Below are 23,938 nucleotides of genomic sequence, written 5' to 3'. Positions count from 1 at the left end.
TGTGGGGCCTTCCTGGCCTCACACCACGCAACATATTTTCGCCACATGTGGTGATAATGTTGTGCGGTCACCTCCTTCCTGGCTTTGACCAGGGTAGGAATGACCTCTTCCGGAATGCCTTTTTCCCTTAGGATCCGGCGTTCCACCGCCATGCCGTCAAACGCAGCTGCGGTAAGTCTTGGAACAGACATGGTACTTGCTGAAGCAAGTCCCTTCTTAGCGGCAGAGGCCATAAGTCCTCTGTGAGCATCTCTTGAAGTTCCGGGTACCAAGTCCTTCTTGGCCAATCCGGAGCCATGAGTATAGTTCTTACTCCTCTACGTCTTATAATTCTCAGTACCTTAGGTATGAGAAGCAGAGTAGGGAACACATACACCGACTGGTACACCCACGGTGTTACCAGAACGTCCACAGCTATTGCCTGAGGGTCTCTTGACCTGGCGCAATACCTGTCCCGTTTTTTGTTCAGACGGGACGCCATCATGTCCACCTTGGTATTTCCCAACGGTTCACAATCATGTGGAAAAACTTCCCGATGAATTTTCCACTCTCCCGGGTGGAGGTCGTGCCTGCTGAGGAAGTCTGCTTCCCAGTTTCCACTCCCGGAATGAAACACTGCTGACAGTGCTATCACATGATTTTCCGCCCAGCGAAAAGTCCTTGCAGTTTTTGCCATTGCCCTCCTGCTTCTTGTGCCGCCCTGTCTGTTTACGTGGGCGACTGCCGTGATGTTTTTCCCACTGGATCAATACCGGCTGACCTTGAAGCAGAGGTCTTGCTAAGCTTAGAGCATTATAAATTTACCCTTAGCTCCAGTATATTTATGTGGAGAAAAGTCTCCAGACTTGATCACACTCCCTGGAAATTTTTTCCTTGTGTGACTGCTCCCCAGCCTCTCGGGCTGGCCTCCGTGGTCACCAGCATCCAATCCTGAATGCCGAATCTGCGGCCCTCTAGAAGATGAGCACTCTGTAACCACCACAGGAGAGACACCCTTGTCCTTGGATATAGGGTTATCCGCTGATGCATCTGAAGATGCGATCCGGACCATTTGTCCAGCAGATCCCACTGAAAAGTTCTTGCGTGAAATCTGCCGAATGGAATTGCTTCGTAGGAAGCCACCATTTTTACCAGGACCCTTGTGCAATGATGCACTGACACTTTTCCTGGTTTTAGGAGGTTCTTGACTAGCTCGGATAACTCCCTGGCTTTCTCTTCCGGGAGAAACACCTTTTTCTGGACTGTGTCCAGAATCATCCCTAGGCACAGCAGACGTGTCGTCAGGATCAGCTGCGATTTTGGAATATTTAGAATCCACCCGTGCTGTTGTAGCAGTATCCGAGATAGTGCTACTCCGACCTCCAACTGTTCCCTGGACTTTGCCCTTATCAGGAGATCGTCCAAGTAAGGGGTAATTTAAGACGCCTTTTCTTCGAAGAAGAATCATCATTTCGGCCATTACCTTGGTAAAGACCCGGGGTGCCGTGGACAATCCAAACGGCAGCGTCTGAAACTGATAGTGACAGTTCTATACCACGAACCTGAGGTACCCTTAGTGAGAAGGGCAAATTTGGGACATGGAGGTAAGCATCCCTGATGTCCCGGGACACTATATAGTCCCCTTCTTCCTGGTTCGTTATCACTGCTCTGAGTGACTCCCTCTTGCTTTGAACCTTTGTAAGTGTTCAAATTTTTTTAGATTTAGAATAGGTCTCACCTAGCCTTCTGGCTTCAGTACCACAATATAGTGTGGAATAATACCCCTTTCCTTGTTGTAGGAGGGGTAATTTGATTATCACCTGCTGGGAATACAGCTTGTGAATTTTTTTCCATACTGCCTCCTTGTCGGAGGGAGACCTTGGTAAAGCAGACTTCAGGAGCCTGCGAGGGGGAAACGTTTCGACATTCCAATCTGTACCCCTGGGATACTACTTGTAGGATCCAAGGGTCCTGTACGGTCCCAGCGTCATGCTGAGAGCTTGGCAGAAGCGGTGGAAGGCTTCTGTTCCTGGGAATGGGCTGCCTGCTGCAGTCTTCTTCCCTTTCCTCTATCCCTGGGCAAATATGACTCTTATAGGGACGAAAGGACTGAGGCTGAAAAGACGGTGTCTTTTTCTGCAGAGATGTGACTTAGGGTAAAAACGGTGGATTTTCCAGCAGTTGCCGTGGCCACCAGGTCCGATGGACCGACCCCAAATAACTCCTCTTCCTTTATACGGCAATACACCTTTGTGCCGTTTGGAATCTGCATCACCTGACCACTGTCGTGTCCATAAACATCTTCTGGCAGATATGGACATCGCACTTACTCTTGATGCCAGAGTGCAAATATCCCTCTGTGCATCTCGCATATATAGAAATGCATCCTTTAAATGCTCTATAGTCAATAAAATACTGTCCCTGTCAAGGGTATCAATATTTTTAGTCAGGGAATCCGACCAAGCCACCCCAGCTCTGCACATCCAGGCTGAGGCGATCGCTGGTCGCAGTATAACACCAGTATGTGTGTATATACTTTTATATGATATTTTCCAGCCTCCTGTCAGCTGGTTCCTTGAGGACGGCCCTATCTATAGACGGTACCGCCACTTGTTTTGATAAGCGTGTGAGCGCCTTATCCACCCTAAGGGGTGTTTCCCAACGCGCCCTAACTTCTGGCGGGGAAGGGTATACCGCCAATAATTTTCTATCGGGGGGAACCCACGCATCATCACACACTTCATTTAATTTATCTGATTCAGGAAAAACTACAGGTAGTTTTTTCACATCCCACATAATACCCTCTTTTGTGGTACTTGTAGTATCAGAAATATGTAACCCCTCCTTCATTGCCCTTAACGTGTGGCCCTAATAAGGAATACGTTTGTTTATTCACCGTCGACACTGGATTCAGTGTCCGTGTCTGTGTCTGTGTCGACCGACTAAGGTAAACGGGCGTTTTAAAACCCCTGACGGTGTTTTTGAGACGTCTGGACCGGTACTAATTGTTTGTCGGCCGTCTCATGTCGTCAACCGACCTTGCAGCGTGTTGACATTATCACGTAATTCCCTAAATAAGCCATCCATTCCGGTGTCGACTCCCTAGAGAGTGACATCACCATTACAGGCAATTGCTCCGCCTCCTCACCAACATCGTCCTCATACATGTCGACACACACGTACCGACACACAGCACACACACAGGGAATGCTCTGATAGAGGACAGGACCCACTAGCCCTTTGGAGAGACAGAGGGAGAGTTTGCCAGCACACACCAAAAAACGCTATAATTATATAGGGACAACCTTATATAAGTGTTTTCCCTTATAGCATCTTTTTATATATTTCTAACGCCAAATTAGTGCCCCCCCTCTCTGTTTTAACCCTGTTTCTGTAGTGCAGTGCAGGGGAGAGCCTGGGAGCCTTCCCTCCAGCCTTTCTGTGAGGGAAAATGGCGCTGTGTGCTGAGGAGATAGGCCCCGCCCCTTTTTCAGCGGGCTCGTCTCCCGCTCTTCAACGGATTCTGGCAGGGGTTAAATATCTCCATATAGCCCCCGGAGGCTATATGTGAGGTATTTTTTGCCAAAAAATAGGTTTACATTGCCTCCCAGGGCGCCCCCCTCCCAGCGCCCTGCACCCTCAGTGACTGCCGTGTGAAGTGTGCTGAGAGCAATGGCGCACAGCTGCAGTGCTGTGCGCTACCTTAAGAAGACTGAGGAGTCTTCTGCCGCCGATTCTGGACCTTCTTCTCTTTTCAGCATCTGCAAGGGGGCCGGCGGCGAGGCTCCGGTGACCATCCAGGCTGTACCTGTGATCGTCCCTCTGGAGCTAATGTCCAGTAGCCAAAGAAGCCAATCCATCCTGCACGCAGGTGAGTTCACTTCTTCTCCCCTAAGTCCCTCGTTGCAGTGATCCTGTTGCCAGCAGGACTCACTGTAAAATAAAAAACCTAAGCTAAACTTTTCTAAGCAGCTCTTTAGGAGAGCCACCTAGATTGCACCCTTCTCGGCCGGGCACAAAAATCTAACTGAGGCTTGGAGGAGGGTCATAGGGGGAGGAGCCAGTGCACACCACCTGATCCTAAAGCTTTACTTTTTGTGCCCTGTCTCCTGCGGAGCCGCTATTCCCCATGGTCCTTTCAGGAACCCCAGCATCCACTAGGACGATAGAGAAATGATGATACTCCTTCAAAAAAAGGGAGTTTTAATTATCCCGTACTTGGACGATCTCCTAATAAAGGCGAGGTCCAAGGAGCAGTTGCTGGTCGGAGTAGCACTATCTCGGGAAGTGCTACAACAGCATGGCTGGATTCTAAACATTCCAAAGTCACAGCTGGTTCCTTCCACACGCCTACTGTTCCTGGGGATGATTCTGGACACAGAACAGAAAAAAGTGTTTCTCCCGCAGGAGAAAGCCAAGGAGCTGTCATCTCTAGTCAGAGACCTCCTGAAACCAAAACGGGTATCGGTGCATCACTGCACACGAGTCCTGGGACAAATGGTGGCTTCATACGAAGCAATTCCATTCGGCAGCTTCCATGCAAGGACCTTCCAGTGGGACCTCTTGGACAAGTGGTCGGGATCGCATCTTCAGATGCATCGACTGATAACCCTGTCTCCAAGGACCAGGGTGTCTCTACTGTGGTGGCTGCAGAGTGCTCATCTTCTAGAGGGCCGCAGATTCGGCATACAGGACTGGGTCCTGGTGACCACGGATGCCAGCCTTCGAGGCTGGGGGGCAGTCACACAGGGAAGAAATTTCCAGGGACTTTGGTCAAGTCAGGAGTCGTCCCTACACATAAATATTCTGGAACTGAGGGCCATTTACAATGCCCTAAGTCAGGCAAGGCCCCTGCTTCAAAACCAGCCGGTACTGATCCAATCAGACAACATCACGGCAGTCGCCCATGTAAACCGACAGGGCGGCACAAGAAGCAGGATGGCGATGGCAGAAGCCACAAGGATTCTCCGATGGGCGGAAAATCACGTACTAGCACTGTCAGCAGTGTTCATTCCGGGAGTGGACAACTGGGAAGCAGACTTCCTCAGCAGACACGACCTACACCCGGGAGAGTGGGGACTTCATCCAGAAGTCTTCCAACTGTTGGTAAACCGTTGGGAAAGGCCACAGGTGGACATGATGGCGTCCCGCCTCAACAAAAAGCTAAAGAGATATTGCGCCAGGTCAAGGGACCCTCAGGCGATAGCTGTGGACGCTCTAGTGACACCGTGGGTGTACCAGTCGGTTTATGTGTTCCCTCCTCTGCCTCTCATTCCAAAGGTACTGAGAATAATAAGAAGAAGGCGAGGAGTAAGAACGATACTCGTGGTTCCGGATTGGCCAAGAAGAGCTTGGTACCCAGAACTTCAAGAAATGATATCAGAGGACCCATGGCCTCTACCGCTCAGACAGGATCTGCTACAGCAGGGGCCCTGTCTGTTCCAAGACTTACCGCGGCTGCGTTTGACGGCATGGCGGTTGAATTCCGGATCCTAAAGGAAAAGGGCATTCCGGAGGAAGTCATTCCTACGCTGATAAAAGCCAGGAAAGAAGTAACCGCAAACCATTATCACCGTATTTGGCGGAAATATGTTGCGTGGTGTGAGGCCAGGAAGGCCCCTACAGAGGAATTTCAGCTGGGTCGTTTTCTGCACTTCCTACAGTCGGGAGTGACTATGGGCCTAAAATTGGGTTCCATTAAGGTCCAGATTTCGTCTCTGTCGATTTTCTTCCAGAAAGAACTGGCTTCACTGCCTGAAGTTCAGACTTTTGTAAAGGGAGTGCTTCATATTCAACCCCCTTTTGTGCCTCCTGTGGCACCTTGGGATCTCAATGTGGTGTTGAGTTTCCTGAAATCACATTGGTTTGAGCCACTTAAAACTGTGGATTTGAAATATCTCACGTGGAAAGTGGTCATGTTATTGGCCTTGGCTTGGGCCAGGCGGGTGTCAGAATTGGCGGCTTTGTCATGTAAAAGCCCTTATCTGATTTTCCATATGGATAGGGCAGAATTGAGGACTCGTCCCCAGTTTCTCCCTAAGGTGGTATCAGCTTTTCACTTGAACCAACCTATTGTAGTGCCTGCGGCTACTAGGGACTTGGAAGATTCCAAGTTACTGGACGTAGTCAGGGCCTTAAAAATTTATATTTCCAGGACGGCTGGAGTCAGGAAAACTGACTCGCTTTTTATCCTGTAGGCACCCAACAAAATAGGTGCTCCTGCTTCTAAGCAGACTATTGCTCGCTGGATTTGTAGCACAATTCAGCTGGCGCATTCTGCGGCTGGATTGCCGCATCCTAAATCGGTAAAAGCCCATTCCACAAGGAAGGTGGGCTCATCTTGGGCGGCTGCCCGAGGGGTCTCGGCTTTACAACTTTGCCGAGCTGCTACTTGGTCAGGGGCAAACACGTTTGCAAAATTCTACAAATTTGATACCCTGGCTGAGGAGGACCTTGAGTTCTCTCATTCGGTGCTGCAGAGTCATCCGCACTCTCCCGCCCGTTTGGGAGCTTTGGTACAATCCCCATGGTCCTTACGGAGTTCCCAGCATCCACTAGGACGTCAGAGAAAATAAGATTTTACTCACCGGTAAATCTATTTCTCGTAGTCCGTAGTGGATGCTGGGCGCCCATCCCAAGTGCGGATTGTCTGCAATACTTGTATATAGTTATTGCTTAACTAAAGGGTTATTGTTGAGCCATCTGTTGAGAGGCTCAGTTATATTTCATACTGTTAACTGGGTATAGTATCACGAGTTATACGGTGTGATTGGTGTGGCTGGTATGAGTCTTACCCTAGATTCAAAATCCTTCCTTATAGTGTCAGCTCTTCCGGGCACAGTATCCTAACTGAGGTCTGGAGGAGGGGCATAGAGGGAGGAGCCAGTGCACACCAGATAGTACCAAATCTTTCTTATAGAGTGCCCAGTCTCCTGCGGAGCCCGTCTATTCCCCATGGTCCTTACGGAGTTCCCAGCATCCACTACGGACTACGAGAAATAGATTTACCGGTGAGTAAAATCTTATTTTTTCTTTTTCTGTGCAGACAGTTGAAGCTGAAAATTTAAGAATTCTGCAGCCTTGTTTGGTTCGCAGAAGCGGATCTTGTTTGCTGTTTCTAGCGCATCCGCCACAGGTCACTGAGTCTATCTGGCTAGATCCCACTCCGGTGGAGGCTCGTCGACTAAGTTTCGGTTAGTCCAGGAATTGTTTAAGACCTGTGAGTTGATTGTAGAATCCATAGGGGGACATTCTGAGTTACAAATGTTCCCGTCAATATTTTTTCTAATAGATCTTACCGATTCCCCTCTGGTCGGAGAGGTATTAAGAGACGCCTTATCAGAGTTGCGTCCGGTTCAGGACTTTATCCTGTCATCCCCGTTAAAAAAAAAAAAAAAAAGTTCGGCTTACGAAGGGGAACTATAGGATGGAATCTTTCAGGCCAAGGAGTTCCAGCTTGTAAAGGCAGAAAAAGGGGTTAAATCCGTTTTTTCTCAAAGTTCAGCCTACCTCGGTTAATATCCAGGATTATCTTTACCATTTCACCAGAGGTTGGCGGTATGATGGTTGTCCTTCTGTAGTAAGAGCCATTGTCATTCTGCTCTGAGACATTCGCCTGATTGAGGCCAGGTCAAGTAACAAAGGGTGCAAACAGTTGTTTCTCCCTGACTGTTCTTCAACATAGGGAATGACTGTTGTTCACGGCGACGCAGTGTCTCCAAGTGGGTGTCTGAGTAGATTCTGACTGGTTGAGGTTCTGCGGGTTTTCCTGTGGAAGGAGGTCTGAGGATCCGGAGTCGGATCAGTTTGATTGTGACAATCCATCATTAGATTCTGTTTATGAAGCAGGTGGGTGCGGCCTACGGGGCCTTGTGGTTGACCAGGTTGTATGCCAGAGTGCTTTTCGAGGATCCAGTTGGTAATGGGGTCCGGGTCTCACCGACACTTGCACCGGAATTTAGTCCTACTGCCCGGGGCTTCGCTCATGTGGTGTCTACTCGGTTCTCACCTTCTAGAGGGAGCTGTCCTGACATGGGACATATTTCCAGATAAAACGGTCAGGCTGGGAAGTTTTTCTGCGATAAACTCTTTTGATTTCAGTAAACTCTTCATTAGCAGGTGTCGTTCTGGAGTTAAATGACGGATAAATGACTTTCCCCTGCAGGCGCAAGCTCCATCCGGGAAAAGTAGGGTTCACTACGATATGCCGGCGGTCGGGCTCCCGGCGACCAGCATACCGGCGCCGGGAGCCCGACCGCCGGCTTACCGACAGTGTGGCGAGCGCAAATGAGCCCCTTGCGGGCTCGCTGCGCTCGCCACGCTACGGGTACGGTGGCGCGCTACGCGCGCCACACTATTTTATTCTCCCTCCAGGGGGGTCGTGGACCCCCACGAGGGAGAATAAGTGTCGGTATGCCGGCTGTCGGGATCCCGGCGCCGGTATACTGTGCGCCGGGATCCCGTTAGTCGGCATACAGAAGACCACCCGGAAAAGTATACCCGTCATCGAGAAGTTTCACGGATGTGACAAGTCTTGGAGGACTGCCTCAATTGGATATGTTCGTGCCTGCATCGACGGGAGGCCTCGGGGATGTTGTTCCAGGTCAAGGGACACGCATTCTATGGCAGGTGATGCCCTCGTGACGCCTTGGGTGTTTTCAGTCGGTCTTGGCGTCCTCTACGTTTTCGCTCTTTCGGAGGGTACTACACGTAAAAAGAACAAAGGTTCGGGCAATCCTCTTTGCTTCGATCTAGCCAAGGAGGGCTTGGTTTCCAGTTTTTCGGGGTTTGCTCATAGTAGTTCTGTGGCCTCCTCCTCTACCGGTGGAACTGTTACGTTTGATGGTGTGGCGGTTTATTGCCATGTTCTAACCGACGGGGTTTACCCAGTGAGGTCATTTCCGCCCTTCTTCGGGCTAGAAAGGAAGTAAAGGCAACGGTTTACCACTGTAGTTGTCTTATATATATGTGTCTTGGTATGCATCCTAGAAAACTCCTATGGAAGTTTTTCAGCTGGGTTGTTTTGCTCCACTCTTTGCAAGCAGGGGTGGATACGGGCCTATGGTTAGGCTCTTCTTTAGGGCAGTTTGGCCTTATAGATATTCTTTATAAGAGCATTAGCCACCTCACTGGAAGTTCAGGCTTTCGGGACAGGTGTACTGCACATCCACCTTTCATTTGTGCACCATTGACACAGTGGACTCTGGACTTGGTGTTGCGTTGCTAGGGTATCACACTGATTGGAACCTTTATAAAAGGTTGCGTTAAAGTTTCTCTCTTGGAGAGTGGTCATGTTTTTGTTTTGTTTGGATGACCGCAAGGCGGTTGTCGGAAGTGGCGACTTTGTCTTACACGAGCCCTGTTTGATCTTCCAAGTGGATAGAATTGAGAACTCGGATAGTAGTTCTGTCGAAAAGGGTTTTCGGGGTTTATCAAAAGCCTGCCTGGGTTGATGCCTGTGGTAACTTCGTTATTGGCTGATTCAATGTCTCTCGATGCAGTCAAGGCTTTGAAGATTTACATCGCCAATTGAGCTCAGTTTGGGGAAACGGAGGCTCTGTTTTTCCGGTATGCTCCCAGCATGTTTGGGGCGCCTGCGTCTCTACAGGCTGTTACACGCTGAATCTGTGATACGTTTCGCTGTGCTAGTTCTGCGGCTGGATTGCAGTTGCCGAAGTCGGGGAGACCCATTTTACTAGGAAGATGGGCTCTTCTTGGGCGGTTGCCTGAGGTGTCTCGGCGGGTTAACTTTGCCGAGCGGTTGCTGGGTCGGGTTTCAAACACCTTGGATAAGCTCTACAAGTTTGATACCCTGGATGATGGGGACCTCATGTTTGCTCAATCGGTGCTGCAGAGTCGTACGCACTCTCCCGCCCGTTCTGGAGCTTTGGTATTGACCCCATGGTCCTTTTGAAGTCCCCAGCATCCTCTAGGACGTAAGAGAAAATAGGATTTTGGTACCTACCGGTAAATCCTTTTCTCCTAGTCCATAGAGGATGTTGGGCGCCCGTCCCAGTGCGTACTGTGTCTGCAGTTATTGATTTGGTTACACTCTTGTGGTGTTTCTTCTCTGTCAGGTTATTGCTGACGTTGTTCATGCCATGGCATGTGGTTTCGTATTATTGGTTGGGTTGACACAGGTTGTGTTACCTGTTCTTTCAGCATAGTGATGTCAGTTTTTCATACCGTGGGCTGGTATTCTGTTGAAGGCCATGTCTGGCGGTATGTTTGTGGTGTGAGCTGGTATAACACTCACTGTGGTTAAATTATAAATTCTTTCCTCGAAATGTCCATCTCTCCTGGGCACAGTTTTCTAACTGAGGTCTGGAGGAGGGGCATAGAGGGAGGAGCCAGTTCACACCCAGTTTAAGTCTTTATAGTGTGCCCAGGTTCCTGTGGATCCATCTATACCCCATGGTCCTTTTGGAGTCCCCAGCATCCTCTACGGACTAGGAGAAAAGGATTTACTGGTAGGTACCAAAATCCTATTTTTACCTGTTCCAGAATCTACCGCCGTGAAAGAGCCGGCTGATCGTAAGATTGGTAATACGCTCAAATCCATGTACACGGCTTCTGGGGCAATACTACGTCCCACTATTGCCAGTACTTGGATTACCAAAGCTATAGTAAAGTGGTCAGGCACGTTACTTCAAGACTTAGATACTATGGAGAAATGTGATGTTGAACTGTTTTTACGTAACATTCAGGATTCTGCAGGATTTCTAGTAGAATCCATGAAAGCCTGGGTTCCATGGCTGCAGGAATTTCTTCCATGTCTGTATCAGCTCGTCGAGGACGGTGGTTGCACCAGTGGTCTGCCGACGCGGAATCCAGGAGAAGTGTGGAGACCCTACCCTACACAGGTCAGGCTCTCTTTGGAGAAGCGTTAGATGCCTGGATCTCCACGGCTACAGCTGGTAAGTCACCCTTTCTTCCCTCAGCTACACCTGCTCCAAAGAAACCCTTTTCTTCAGCTACATCACAGCCCTTTCGGTCTACCAAACCCAGAAAGGCCAAGCCATCCAACACCTTCTTTCGGGGAGATCGGGCCAAGTCCAAGAAACCTGCGGATACAGGTTCCCAGGAACAGAAACCTGCTTCAGGTACACCAAGGTCCTCAGCATGACGGTGGACTGCACGCCTCGGAGGTGGGGTAGGTGGGAGCGAGACTCAGGCATTTCAGTCACGTCTGGGTGTCATCCGGCCTGGACCCCTGGGTGCAGGAGATTGTGTCTCAGGGGTACAAGCTGGAATTTCGAAATCTCCCTCCTCACTGATTTTTCAAATCAGGCTTGCCAGCTCTGCTGGTGGACAGGACTGTCCTGCAATAAGCTGTCCAGAAGTTGGTGGAGGCACAGGTCATTGTGCCAGTACCACCTCATATGCAAAACAAAGGTTACTATTCAAACCTTTTTGTGGTACCGAAACCGGATGGTTTGGTCAGGCCCATTCTGAACTTATAATCACTAAACCCCTTTCTGAGGGTGTTCAAGTTCAAAATGGAGTCTCTAAGGGCAGTGATATCAGGTCTGGAGGAGGGGGAATTCCTGGTATCCCTGGATATCAAGGATGCGTACCTCTACATTCCGATTTGGCTGCCACATCAAGCTTATCTTCGATTCGCACTGTTGGACTGTCATTTTCAGTTCCAAGCCCTGCCATTTGGCCTCACCACAGCACCGAGGGTATTCACCAAGGTGATGGCAGAAATGATGATTCTTCTCCGCAGACAGGGGGTGAACATAATTCCATATCTGTATGATCTGCTAATAAAAGCATTGTCCAAGGAGAAGCTGTTACAGTCCATAGCTCCCACGACCCAGCTTCTCCGGGAACATGGTTGGATCCTGAATCTTCCAAAATCACATTTGGAACCAACCAGGAGGTTGTCTTTTCTTGGAATGATTCTCGACATGGAAGTGAAGAGGGTGTTTCTCCCAGAGGAAAAAGCGTTGGTGATACAAACAATGGTCCGGGATGTCCTGAAGCCAGCCCGGGTGTCGGTTCATTAGTGCATTCGCCTTCTGGGAAAAATGATGGCCTTCAGTACGGGAGGTTTCACGCTCGGTCCTTCCAACTGGATCTTCTTGACAAGTGGTCGGGATCCCATCTACACATGCACCAGAGAATACGTCTGTAACCAAAGGCCAGGATTTCACTCCTCTGGTGGCTGCAACTGGCTCACCTTCTGGAGGGCCGCAGGTTCGGGATTCAGGACTGGATCCTTCTAACCACGGATGCAAGTCTCCGGGGCTGGGGCGCAGTCACTCAAGGGGAAACCTTCCAAGGAAGGTGGTCAAGTCTGGAAGCCAGCCTGCCGATAAACATTCTGGAACTAAGAGGCGTCTACAACGGTCTTCTCCAAGCGGCCCATCTTCTGAGAAATCGGTCCGTTCAAGTGCAGTCGGACAATGTGACAGCAGTGGCTTACATAAACTGACACGGCGGAACGAAGAGCAGAGCTGCAATGTCAGAGGTAACAAAAATTATCCTCTGGGCAGAAAAACACACGTTGGCACTGTCGGCAATCTTCATTCTGGGAGTAGACAACTGGGAAGCAGACTTCCTCAGCAGACACGATCTCCATCCAGGGGAGTGGGGTCTCCATCCGGAGGTGTTCAAGGAGGTAACAGATCTTTAGGGCCTACCCCAGATCGACATGATGGCCTCTCGTCTCAACAAGAAGCTTCGGCTGTATTGTACCAGGTCGGGGGACCCGCAAGCAGTGGCTAGTCACCCTAGTGACTCCGTGGGTTTTCCGGTCAGTGTACGTGTTTCCTCCACTTCCACTCATCCCAAGAGTTCTAAAGCTCATAAGGAGAACAAGGGTTCAAGTGATCCTCGTTGCTCCAGACTGGCCAAGAAGGGCTTGGTACGCGGATCTTTTGGATCTACTGCAAGGAGAGCCGAGGCCTCTTCCTCTTCAGGAGGACCTGCTGCAGCAGGGGCCGTTCGCCTATCAAGACTTACCACGGCTACGTTTGACGGCATGGAGGTTGAACGCCTGATACGGGCTTAAAAGGGCATTCTGAACAAGGTTATTCCTACCCTTATACAGGCTAGGAAAGGAGTAACGTCTAAACATTACCATCGAATTTGGAAAAAATATGTATCTTGGTGTGAGTCCAAGAAATTTCCTGCGGTGGAGTTTCAACTGGAGTTTCAAGACTGTTTCTCGTCTTCCTACAAGCCGGTGTGGATATGGGCTTGAGGTTGGGCTTGAGGTTGGGATCTGTGATGGTCCAGATTTCGGCACTATCCATTTCTTCCAGAAACGATTGGCTGCTCTCCCTGAGGTTCAGACCTTTTTGAAGGGAGTTCTGCACATCCAACCTCCCTTTGTGTCGCCTACGGTGTCTTGGGACCTTAACGTGGTGTTGCAGTTCCTCCAATCGGACTGGTTCGAGCCTCTACAGGGGGTTGAGGTCAAATTTCTTACATGGAAGGCTGTCACATTGTTGGCCTTAGCTTCTGCTAGACGTGTAAAGCCCATTCTTCATCTTCCACGAAGATAGAGCTGAGCTCCGGACACGTCAGCAGTTACTTCCGAAGGTTGTGCCGGCATTTCATATCAACCAACCTATTGTGGTGCCAGTGGCTACTGACTCCTCAATTTCATCAAAGTCCTTGGATGTTGTAAGGGCTCTGAAAATCTATGTAAAGAGGACTGCTCGTCACAGAAAATCGGACTCTCTGTCCTGTATGATCCCAAGAAGATTGGGTATCGTGCTTCTAAGCAGACGATCTCTCGCTGGATCAGGTTCACTATCCAGCTTGTGTATTCTACGGCAGGATTGCTGTGTCCTACGTCTGTCAAGGCCCACTCTACTCGTAAGGTGGGGTCTTCCTGGGCGGCTGCCCGGAGCGTCTCGGCTTTACAACTTTGCCAAGCTGCAACTTGGTCTGGGTCGAACATGTTTGCAAAGTTCTATAAGTTCGATACTTTGACTGAACTTCAGACCATCAGAGGCCAATCAGTTCTGCAGGAGCCTCCGCGCTCTCCCTCCCGTTCTGGGAGCTTTGGTACATCCTCATGGTACTAATGTGGACCCCAGCATCCTCTAGGACGTAAGAGAAAATAGGATTTTGGCTACCTACCGGTAAATCCTTTTCTCGTAGTCTGTAGAGGATGCTGGGCGTTCGCCCAGCGCTTCGTTTTCCTGCTGTTGTTATTTGGTTCAGTACAACTTCGTTTTAGTTCAGTATTGCATTGTTACTTGGTAAGTAATGTTTCAGCGGTTGCTGAGTTTTCAAGCTCGGTTAGCTTGATGTGCCTTGTATGTGTGAGCTGGTGTGAATCTCACCACTATCTGTGTTAAATCCTTCTCTCGAAGATGTCCGTCTCCTCGGGCACAGTTTCTAGACTGAGTCTGGTAGGGGGGGCATAGAGGGAGGAGCTAGCCCACACTCTCAAACTCTTAAAGTGCCAATGGCTCCTGATGGACCCGTCTTTACCCCATGGTACTAATGTGGACCCCAGCATCCTCTACGGACTACGAGAAAAGGATTTACCGGTAGGTAACCAAAATCCTATTATTTCATCCAGATAGAGCGGTTCTCAGAACCATATCTGGTTATCTTCCTAAGGTGGTGTCTAAGTTCCACCTCAACAAAGTAGTTGTAGTCCCAGCTTTCCAAGGGCAGGATCTTTCTGCAGGAGATGCATCATTGGATGTTGTCCGTGCATTAAGGATCTACATAGATCGTAACAGTGCCATCAGAAAGACAGACACACTCTTTGTTCTCTACGGATTTCACAAGAGAGGATGGCCTGCTGTCAAGCAGACACTGGCGAGAATGACGATTTCAGAAGCATATTCTCGTGCTGATCTCCCTGTTCCGGCTAATGTCTCTGCGCACTCTACACGTAGGGTAGGTCCTTCATGGGCAGCACAACGTGGTGCTTCAGCTGTATAGATATGTAAGGCAGCCACATGGTCTTCCATTAACACATTCATTAGACATTATGCCTTTGATACCTTTGCCTCTCAGGACGCTGCATTTGGGCGAAGGATTCTCCTATCCAATCAGAATCGTCCCCTCCACTAAAATTTCTTTGGGACATCCCAATGTTTATCCTGTGAATAATCTGTGGACCCTGCAGGAGAATTACGTAGTTATGGTAGACGTACTATTGATAACTCTATTTCTCCTGAGTCCACATGGATCCCACCCTGTTTATCCTGTGGATACTGTGGACTTAGGAGAAATAGTTATTGATGGTAAGTCTACCATTGCTACGTATTTTCTCTCTCATTCCCTATGCCGCCAAGCTCCTTGGCTTAATTTTGTTTCCTTTCCACTCACACACTTCTCAACCCTCTTATGTCTGGCTTCTGTCCCCTCCATTCCATTGAAACTGCTCTCACTAAGGTCACCAATGACCTTCTCATGGCCAAATCTGAGGATCATCTCTCTCTTCTCTTCTCCCTTGATCTGTATAACACTTTGATAATGATGACTGCCCTCTTCTCCTCCACACTCTCTACTCCATATGCCTAATATCCCATCATGATTCAGCTTCTACCTCACCAACTGCTTCATATTCTTTACCTCTGGCCCTGCCTTACCCTTGATGCCTCCAAAACTTTAATTTATGCATTGATTATTTTCAGCTTAGACTACTGTAACCGCCTGCTCTTTGGCTTCCTTCTCTCTTGTCTCTGCCCACTTTGACCTATACTTCATTCTGCTGATCGTCTGCCTTCCTCCTCTGCTTCATTGGCTATCTCACTCGGAATACCTTCAGCATTAAACCATTCCTCCTCTCTCTTCTGTCCTCTACCCTTCTCCACCCTGGTGCCCCTTCCTCTGGGTCTCAGATCCGTACCCAGCCATACTCTCTAACCCTCTGCCATGTACATACTGTATGTGGTGCCCTCGTTTAGCTTTCCCCTCTATCTCATGCTACACTAATGGATACAGTGTCGCGCCAAGGGAATGACGGCAGCCCTTTGAATAAAATGTTATTGAACCCATGAGTAAGATTCGTACTCTGAGAGTCATAGGCCCTTATTACAGTAGCAGTATTCCCATCTCAGTAGTGATATGAATGATGAATAATTAGGCATTAGAGATCTGCTCTGGCTCAGGAACATTAATCTGTCTATACTACACGGACCTGATATGTGGATTCCAGCAAATATGGTATTTACGCTACGTTACATACGGGTTGGGTGTGCGTGGTCGAGTGGGAATAGTCCCTGCTAGTCGGCATGCCGACCAACAGCGACTATTCCCCACAGAGTGGGGGGGCTTTGTTACGCACCATGTTGCGCCACTCCAAGGGGTAAATTTACTAAGGTCCCGATTTTGACCGAGATGCCGTTTTTTCTTCAAAGTGTCATCTCGGTAATTTACTAAACTCAAATCACGGCAGAGATGAGGGCATTCGTATTTTTTTGGAAGTAGTTGTAAAAAAATACGAATGAATACACCATCGGTCAAAATACACCAGCAAATTAGTAGAACTCGGTCATTTACTAAAAAGTGCAAATCTCCAAAGAGGAAAACACTGCCGTGAAAAATTACAAATCGCAAAAAAGTGCTAAAAAAAAGCAGACCTGCTTTTTTGAGCCGTGATTGCATAGGCATGCAGGGATCCATGAGATCCGTGCATGTCTATCAGTGGGAAGGGGTGGGAAAGTGGTTATTTTCACACAAAAAAATGCGTGGGGTCCCCCCTCCTAAGCATAACCAGCCTCGGGGTCTTTGAGCCGATCCTGGTTGCAAAAATATGGGGGGGGAAATGACAGGGGTTCCCCCATATTTAAGCAACCAGCATCGGGCTCTGCGCCTGGTCCTGGTTCCAAAAATACGGGGGGGACAAAAAGAGTAGGGGTCCCCCGTATTTCTAAAACCAGCACCGGGCTCCACTAGCTGGACAGATAATGCCACAGCCGGGGGTCACTTTTATATAGTGCCCTGCGGCCGTGGCATCAAAAATTCAACTAGTCACCCCTGGCCGGGGTACCCTGGGGGAGTGGGGACCCCTTCAATCAAGGGGTCCCCCCCCCCAGCCACCCAAGGGCCAGGGGTGAAGCCCGAGGCTGTCCCCCCCCATCCAATGGGCTGCGGATGGGGGGGCTGATAGCCTTTGTTGTAAATGAAAAGATATTGTTTTTAGTAGCAGTACTACAAGTCCCAGCAAGCCTCCCCCGCATGCTGGTACTTGGAGAACCACAAGTACCAGCATGCGGCGGAAAAACGGGCCCGCTGGTACCTGTAGTACTATTACTAAAAAAATACCCAAATAAACACAAGACACACACACCTTGAAAGTAAAGATTTATTACATACATGCACACAAACATATACACATACTTACCTTATGTTCACACGCAGGTCGGTCCTCTTGTCCAGTAGAATCCATGGGGTACCTGTAGAAAAAATTATACTCACAAAATCCAGTGTAGATCGGTCCTCTTCAAATCCATTTGTAATCCAGGTACTTGATTAAAATAAAAAAACGGACACACGAGCCACGAACTGAAAGGGTCCCCATGTTTTCACATGGGACTCCTTTCCCCGAATGCCAGAAACCCACTCTGACTTCTGTCTAAGTGGGTTTCTTCAGCCAATCAGGGAGAGCCACGTTGTAGCACTCTCCTGATCGGCTGTGTGGTCCTGTACTGAGTGACAGGCGGCACACGGCAGTGTTACAATGTAGCGCCTATGCGCTCCATTGTAACCAATGGTGGGAACTTTCTGCCCTGCGGTTGACCTAAAGTGACGTCACCGCTGAGCAGAAAGTTCCCAGCATGTGGTTCTCCAAGTACCAGCATGCGGGGGAGGCTTGCTGGGACTTGTGGTACTGCTACTAAAAACAATATCTTTTCATTTACAACAAAGGCTATCAGCCCCCCCATCCGCAGCCCATTGGATGGGGGGGGACAGCCTCGGGCTTCACCCCTGGCCCTTGGGTGGCTGGGGGGGGGACCCCTTGATTGAAGGGGTCCCCACTCCCCCAGGGTACCCCGGCCAGGGGTGACTAGTTGGATTTTTGATGCCACGGCCGCAGGGCACTATATAAAAGTGACCCCCGGCTGTGGCATTATCTGTCCAGCTAGTGGAGCCCGGTGCTGGTTTTAAAAATACGGGGGACCCCTACTCTTTTTGTCCCCCGTATTTTTGGAACCAGGACCAGGCGCAGAGCCCGATGCTGGTTGCTTAAATATGGGGGAACCCCTGTCATTTTTTCCCCCATATTTCTGCAACCAGGATCGGCTCAAAGAGCCCGAGGCTGGTTATGCTTAGGAGGGGGGACCCCACGCAATTTTTTTTTTTTATTTTACACTGTTTAATTTTAAAAAAAAAAAAATGAACCCCAGCACGGATCACACAGATCCGGCCGAGATTCATTTTTAAAAAGTCGGCAGTGTTTTGCTAATCACTGCCGTAAAAATAGAAAAAAAAACACGAATGACATCGACATCGGAAAAAAAGAAAAACCCGAATACGACAGCTTAGTAAATTAGTCGTAATCAATTCAAAAAGTTGCAGTTTTACACTTTCGATGTCATTCGTGATTGAACTTTGACCTTTTTCCGAAAATTACGAATGTTAGTAAATTTACCCCCAAGTGTGCAGCTCTGAGAGCAGCTCACCCGCCAGTAGGGATCTGTTCAGGATACTGAGTTATGGAAGGGTTAAGGGATGGTTGTGTGGTTGGGAGGAGGGTATACATACTTTCCCGACCCGTCTGCATTCTTTGCTTCTGGATGCCAGTGTCGGTCGTATGACCGCTGGCATCCCATCATCGGGATAATGTATGTATCCTTGGCAGTATGTGAGCTTCCCCTGTCCATGTCACCAGACCTCTTCCCCTAGCGCTATATCTGTGTCACCAGCTCTCTCCCCCTAGCGTTATATCCGTGTCACCAGCCCTCTTCCCCTAGCGTTATATCTGTGTCACCAGCCCTCTCCCCTAGCGCTATATCCATGTCACCAGCCCTCTTCCCCTAGCGCTATATCTGTGTCACCAGCCCTCTCCCCCTAGCGTTATATCCGTGTCACCAGCCCTCTTCCCCTAGCGCTATATCTGTGTCACCAGCCCTCTTCCCCTAGCGCTATATCTGTGTCACCAGCCCTCTCCCCCTAGCGTTATATCCATGTCACCAGCCCTCTTCCCCTAGCGCTATATCTGTGTCACCAGCCCTCTCCCCCTAGCGTTATATCCGTGTCATCAGCCCTCTCCCCCTAGCGTTATATCCGTGTCACCAGCCCTCTCCCCCTAGCGTTATATCCGTGTCACCAGCCCTCTCCCCCTAGCGCTATATCCATGTCACCAGCCCTCTTCCCCTAGCGCTATATCTGTGTATCGCCAGCCCTCTTCCCCTAGTGCTATATCCGTATCACCAGCACTCTTCCCCTAGCGCTATATCCGTGTCACCAGCCCTCTTCCCCTAGCGCTATATCTGTGTCACTAGCCCTTTTCCCCTAGTGCTATATCCGTGTCACCAGCCCTCTTCCCCATGCGCTATATCTGGGTCACCAGCCCTCTTCCCCTAACGCTATATCCGTGTCACCAGCCCTCTCCCCCTAGCGTTATATCCGTGTCACCAGCCCTCTTCCCCTAGCGTTATATCTGTGTCACCAGCCCTCTCCCCTAGCGCTATATCCATGTCACCAGCCCTCTTCCCCTAGCGCTATATCTGTGTCACCAGCCCTCTCCCCCTAGCGTTATATCCGTGTCACCAGCCCTCTCCCCCTAGCGTTATATCCGTGTCACCAGCCCTCTCCCCCTAGCGTTATATCCGTGTCACCAGCCCTATCCCCTAGCGTTATATCCGTGTCACCAGCCCTCTCCCCCTAGCGCTATATCCATGTCACCAGCCCTCTTCCCCTAGCGCTATATCTGTGTATCGCCAGCCCTCTTCCCCTAGCGTTATATCCGTGTCACCAGCCCTCTCCCCCTAGCGCTATATCCGTATCACCAGCACTCTTCCCCTAGCGCTATATCCGTGTCACCAGCCCTCTTCCCCTAGCGCTATATCCGTATCACCAGCACTCTTCCCCTAGCGCTATATCCGTGTCACCAGCCCTTTTCCCCTAGCGCTATATCTGTCACCAGCCCTCTTCCCCTAGCGCTATATCCGTGTCACCAGCCCTCTTCCCCTAGCGCTATATCTGTGTCACCAGCCCCCTTCCCCATGCGCTATATCTGTGTCACCAGCCCTCTTCCCCTAGCGCTATATCCGTGTCACCAGCCCTCTTCCCCTAGCGCTATATCCGTGTCACCAGCCCTCTTCCCCTAGCGCTATATCCGTGTCACCAGCCCTCTTCCCATAGCGCTATATCCGTGTCACCAGACCTCTTCCCCTAGCGCTATATCTGTGTCACCAGCCCTCTCCCCCTAGCGCTATATCTGTGTCACCAGCCCTCTCCCCCTAGCGTTATATCCGTGTCACCAGCCCTCTTCCCCTAGCGTTATATCCGTGTCACCAGCCCTCTTCCCCTAGCGTTATATCCGTGTCACCAGCCCTCTCCCCTAGCGCTATATCCATGTCACCTTCCCTCTTCCCCTAGCGCTATATCCGTGTCACCAGCCCTCTTCCCCTAGCGCTATATCCGTGTCACCAGCCCTCTTCCCCATGCGCTATCTGTGTCACCAGCCCTCTTCCCCTAGCGCTATATCCGTGTCACCAGCCCTCTTCCCCTAGCGCTATATCCGTGTCACCAGTCCTCTGCCCCTAGCGCTATATCCGTGTCACCAGCCCTCTTCCCCTAGCGCTATATCCGTGTCACCAGCCCTCTCTCCGTAGCGCTATATCCATGTCACCAGCCCTCTTCCCCTAGCGCTATATCCGTGTCACCAGCCCTCTTCCCCATGCGCTATATCTGTGTCACCAGCCCTCTTCCCCATGCGCTATATCTGTGTCACCAGCCCTCTTCCCCTAGCGCTATATCCGTGTCACCAGCCCTCTTCCCCTAGCGCTATATCCATGTCACCAGCCCTCTTCCCCTAGCGCTATATCTGTGTCACCAGACCTCTTCCCCATGCGTTATATCCGTGTCACCAGCCCTCTTCCCCTAGCGCTATATCCGTGTCACCAGCCCTCTTCCCCTAGCGCTATATCCGTGTCACCAGCCCTCTTCCCGTAGCGCTATATCCGTGTCACCAGACCTCTTCCCCTAGCGCTATATCCGTGTCACCAGCCCTCTTCCCCTAGCGCTATATCTGTGTCACCAGACCTCTTCCCCTAGCGCTATATCCGTGTCCCCAGATCTCTTCCCCTAACGCTATATCTGTGTCACCAGCCCTCTCCCCCTAGCGTTATATCCGTGTCACCAGCCCTCTTCCCCTAGCGTTATATCCGTGTCACCAGCCCTCTTCCCCTAGCGCTATACCCATGTCACCAGCCCTCTTCCCCTATCGCTATATCCGTGTCACCAGCCCTTTTCCCCTAGTGCTATATCCGTGTCACCAGCCCTTTTCCCCTAGTGCTATATCCGTGTCACCAGCCCTCTTCCCCATGCGCTATATCTGTGTCACCAGCCCTCTTCCCCTAGCGCTATATCCGTGTCACCAGCCCTCTTCCCCTAGCGCTATATCTGTGTCACCAGCCCTCTTCCCCTAGCGATATATCCGTGTCACCAGCCTTCTTCCCCTAGCGCTATATCCGTGTCACCAGACCTCTTCCCCTAGCGCTATATCCGTGTCACCAGACCTCTTCCCCTAGCGCTATATCCGTGTCACCAGACCTCTTCCCCTAGCGCTATATCCGTGTCACCAGACCTCTTCCCCTAGCGCTATATCCGTGTCACCAGCCCTTTTCCCCTAGCGCTATAGCCGTGTCACCAGCCCTCTTCCCCTAGCGCTATAGCCGTGTCACCAGCCCTCTTCCCCTAGCGCTATATCTGTGTCACCAGCCTTCTTCCCCTAGCGCTATATCCGTGTCACCAGACCTCTTCCCCTAGTGCTATATCCGTGTCACCAGCCCTCTTCCCCTAGCGCTATATCCATGTCACCAGACCTCTTCCCCTAGCGCTATATCCGTGTCACCAGACCTCTTCCCCTAGCGCTATATCTGTGTCACCAGACCTCTTCCCCTAGCGTTATATATCCGTGTCACCAGACCTCTTCCCCTAGCGTTATATATCCGTGTCACCAGCCCTCTTCCCCTAGCGCTATATCTGTGTCACCAGACCTCTTCCCCTAGCGCTATATCTGTGTCACCAGCCTTCTTCCCCTAGCGCTATATCCGTGTCACCAGCCTTCTTCCCCTAGCGCTATATCCGTGTCACCAGTCCTGACACAAACCTTGATCCCAGTATGGCCTCTTATTCTGGCCTTTTCAAGTGCTACCTAGTTGGTTTCGCCTTTGCCCTGTCTGCTTCCACTATGTGTAACTGGCTGGTGCTCCATGAAGCTCCTGTGCTATGATAATATACTGAGTGCCTTTTTCTATTTCAGCTGCCTCATTGATCCAGAACGGACAGCAATTCCCAGTCTTATCACAAGGGCATCCTCACCTGAACGCCAATAACATCCAGCAGAAGAAATGAGCGCCACATGTAGCAGCAGCCGTTCTCCCAGTGGCCAGGAATGAGTCGTTAGGGCCTGTCTGCGGAATTAGAACATATAATATGTATAATGTGTAAATATATCGGCTTTAGATGTACTGGAATCATTCCTTTGAGTGATGCATTTCTTTTATTTCATTGCCCCATTTTGAGGGCAGCCTTGTGTTCTATTCCAGTAAAATGTTTTAAAAAAGGAGAAAAAAATGAGAGCATAAAATAATAATAATAAGTTCTTTATTTTCTTTTTGCTCTACTCAATGCCGGCTGCTTCACGCTCTCTAAATGTATATATTTTAGTTATAAAAAGAGGATTTAAAAAGAAAGGAATGTAATTTTTTTAAATGTCTTTTATTATTTGAGTCTGAAGCAGGTGCCAAAAATCTTTTAAAGCTGAAGTCATGTCTTATTTTTGGTACCAACAAAAGTCCATTTTATCAACTTCTTTGTCACATGAAGTGTAGAGAACTTCTTTTTATTATTAAGGTGAAAATCCAGCTGAAAATTGTAACATATTTGATAAATTGGTTTCTTCATTTTTAATAAAATTGAGTATAACATTGAAATGGGAAACTTCTCGTCAACGTGTTTTTATCTTGGTGTAAAGTGTTATTTCTACTGTGAGCCAAGCAGGACCACCGAGAGACCCGTGAGGACCTCACCCCATTTTGTATACATCCGTGTGCGCCACAGACGCTGCGTGGCGCTGCGAGGGGTCTTGCTGTGTTGTCTCGGGCTGATGGAAGCACTTTGCAGCTGCTATTTCTCTGATTAGAGCAATTGTTCACATTTACACATCGGAGTTTGATGTGTGCCATAGATCACAGTTTGTGCAGTTTATTTGTTGATTACTGCAGGGTAGACAGGAATAATTTTCAGTAGCATATATATTCTTCATCAGCGCCATTTACAGTTAGTTTTGGGCTCTCCGTTGTCCTTGTATACTCATGTTTGTAATGTATTCCGATCTATGGTGCCTTGATAAATACAGCGCTAGTGATATAATATGCCTGTGGGAACTCAGCAGTGGTGACGCACCTGGACTGTATGTGTCCGGTTGTCTTTTTCTATGTGTGTTTGTTGAACAGCCCTGAATAAAGAATATAAAATTATTATGAAATGCTGGCATAACACAAGCTATTGTATTGGCACGGCAGGAGTCGTCCTTCCACAACAGCGGGTAACAAACAGATCATTCGCATATGGCGGACTGAACTTCCAAGGTAACAACAGTAAAGGATGTGCGGGATTCCCAAAGATTAATGTCTTCTGTGCTGTGGGCTGTGACAAAAAAGTGTGTGACCCCTTCTTTCTCTTGCAGCAAAGTTGGTTAACACTGTACCGGTTGGGGCTGGAGCCCCCCCCCCCCCCCCCCCCCCTCCCCCTCCCAAGTTCCAGCCAAAAGTTTGTTTGGTTTTCCACTTAAACCAGGAAATTG

The 23,938-nt window shown here is 49.7% G+C and overlaps 1 protein-coding gene across 1 annotated transcript in view; it reads left to right on the top strand.

The window, feature by feature from the left end:
• TUT4 (terminal uridylyl transferase 4) overlaps nt 1-23,073 on the top strand; it is a 424,536-nt gene extending 401,463 nt beyond the window's left edge. The window contains exon 30 of the mRNA XM_063938888.1: nt 22,394-23,073. Coding sequence (XP_063794958.1) covers nt 22,394-22,485 — 92 coding nt within the window. The 3' untranslated portion in view covers nt 22,486-23,073. The remainder of the gene's footprint in view (nt 1-22,393) is intronic.
• Nucleotides 23,074-23,938: the final 865 nt, after the last annotated feature.

This window comes from Pseudophryne corroboree, chromosome 9 (assembly GCF_028390025.1).
Source record: "Pseudophryne corroboree isolate aPseCor3 chromosome 9, aPseCor3.hap2, whole genome shotgun sequence".
In the NCBI taxonomy this organism is placed as follows: domain Eukaryota; kingdom Metazoa; phylum Chordata; class Amphibia; order Anura; family Myobatrachidae; genus Pseudophryne; species Pseudophryne corroboree.
Note: the sequence above shows the minus strand (reverse complement) of the source record. Positions and strands in the feature narration are given on the sequence as shown.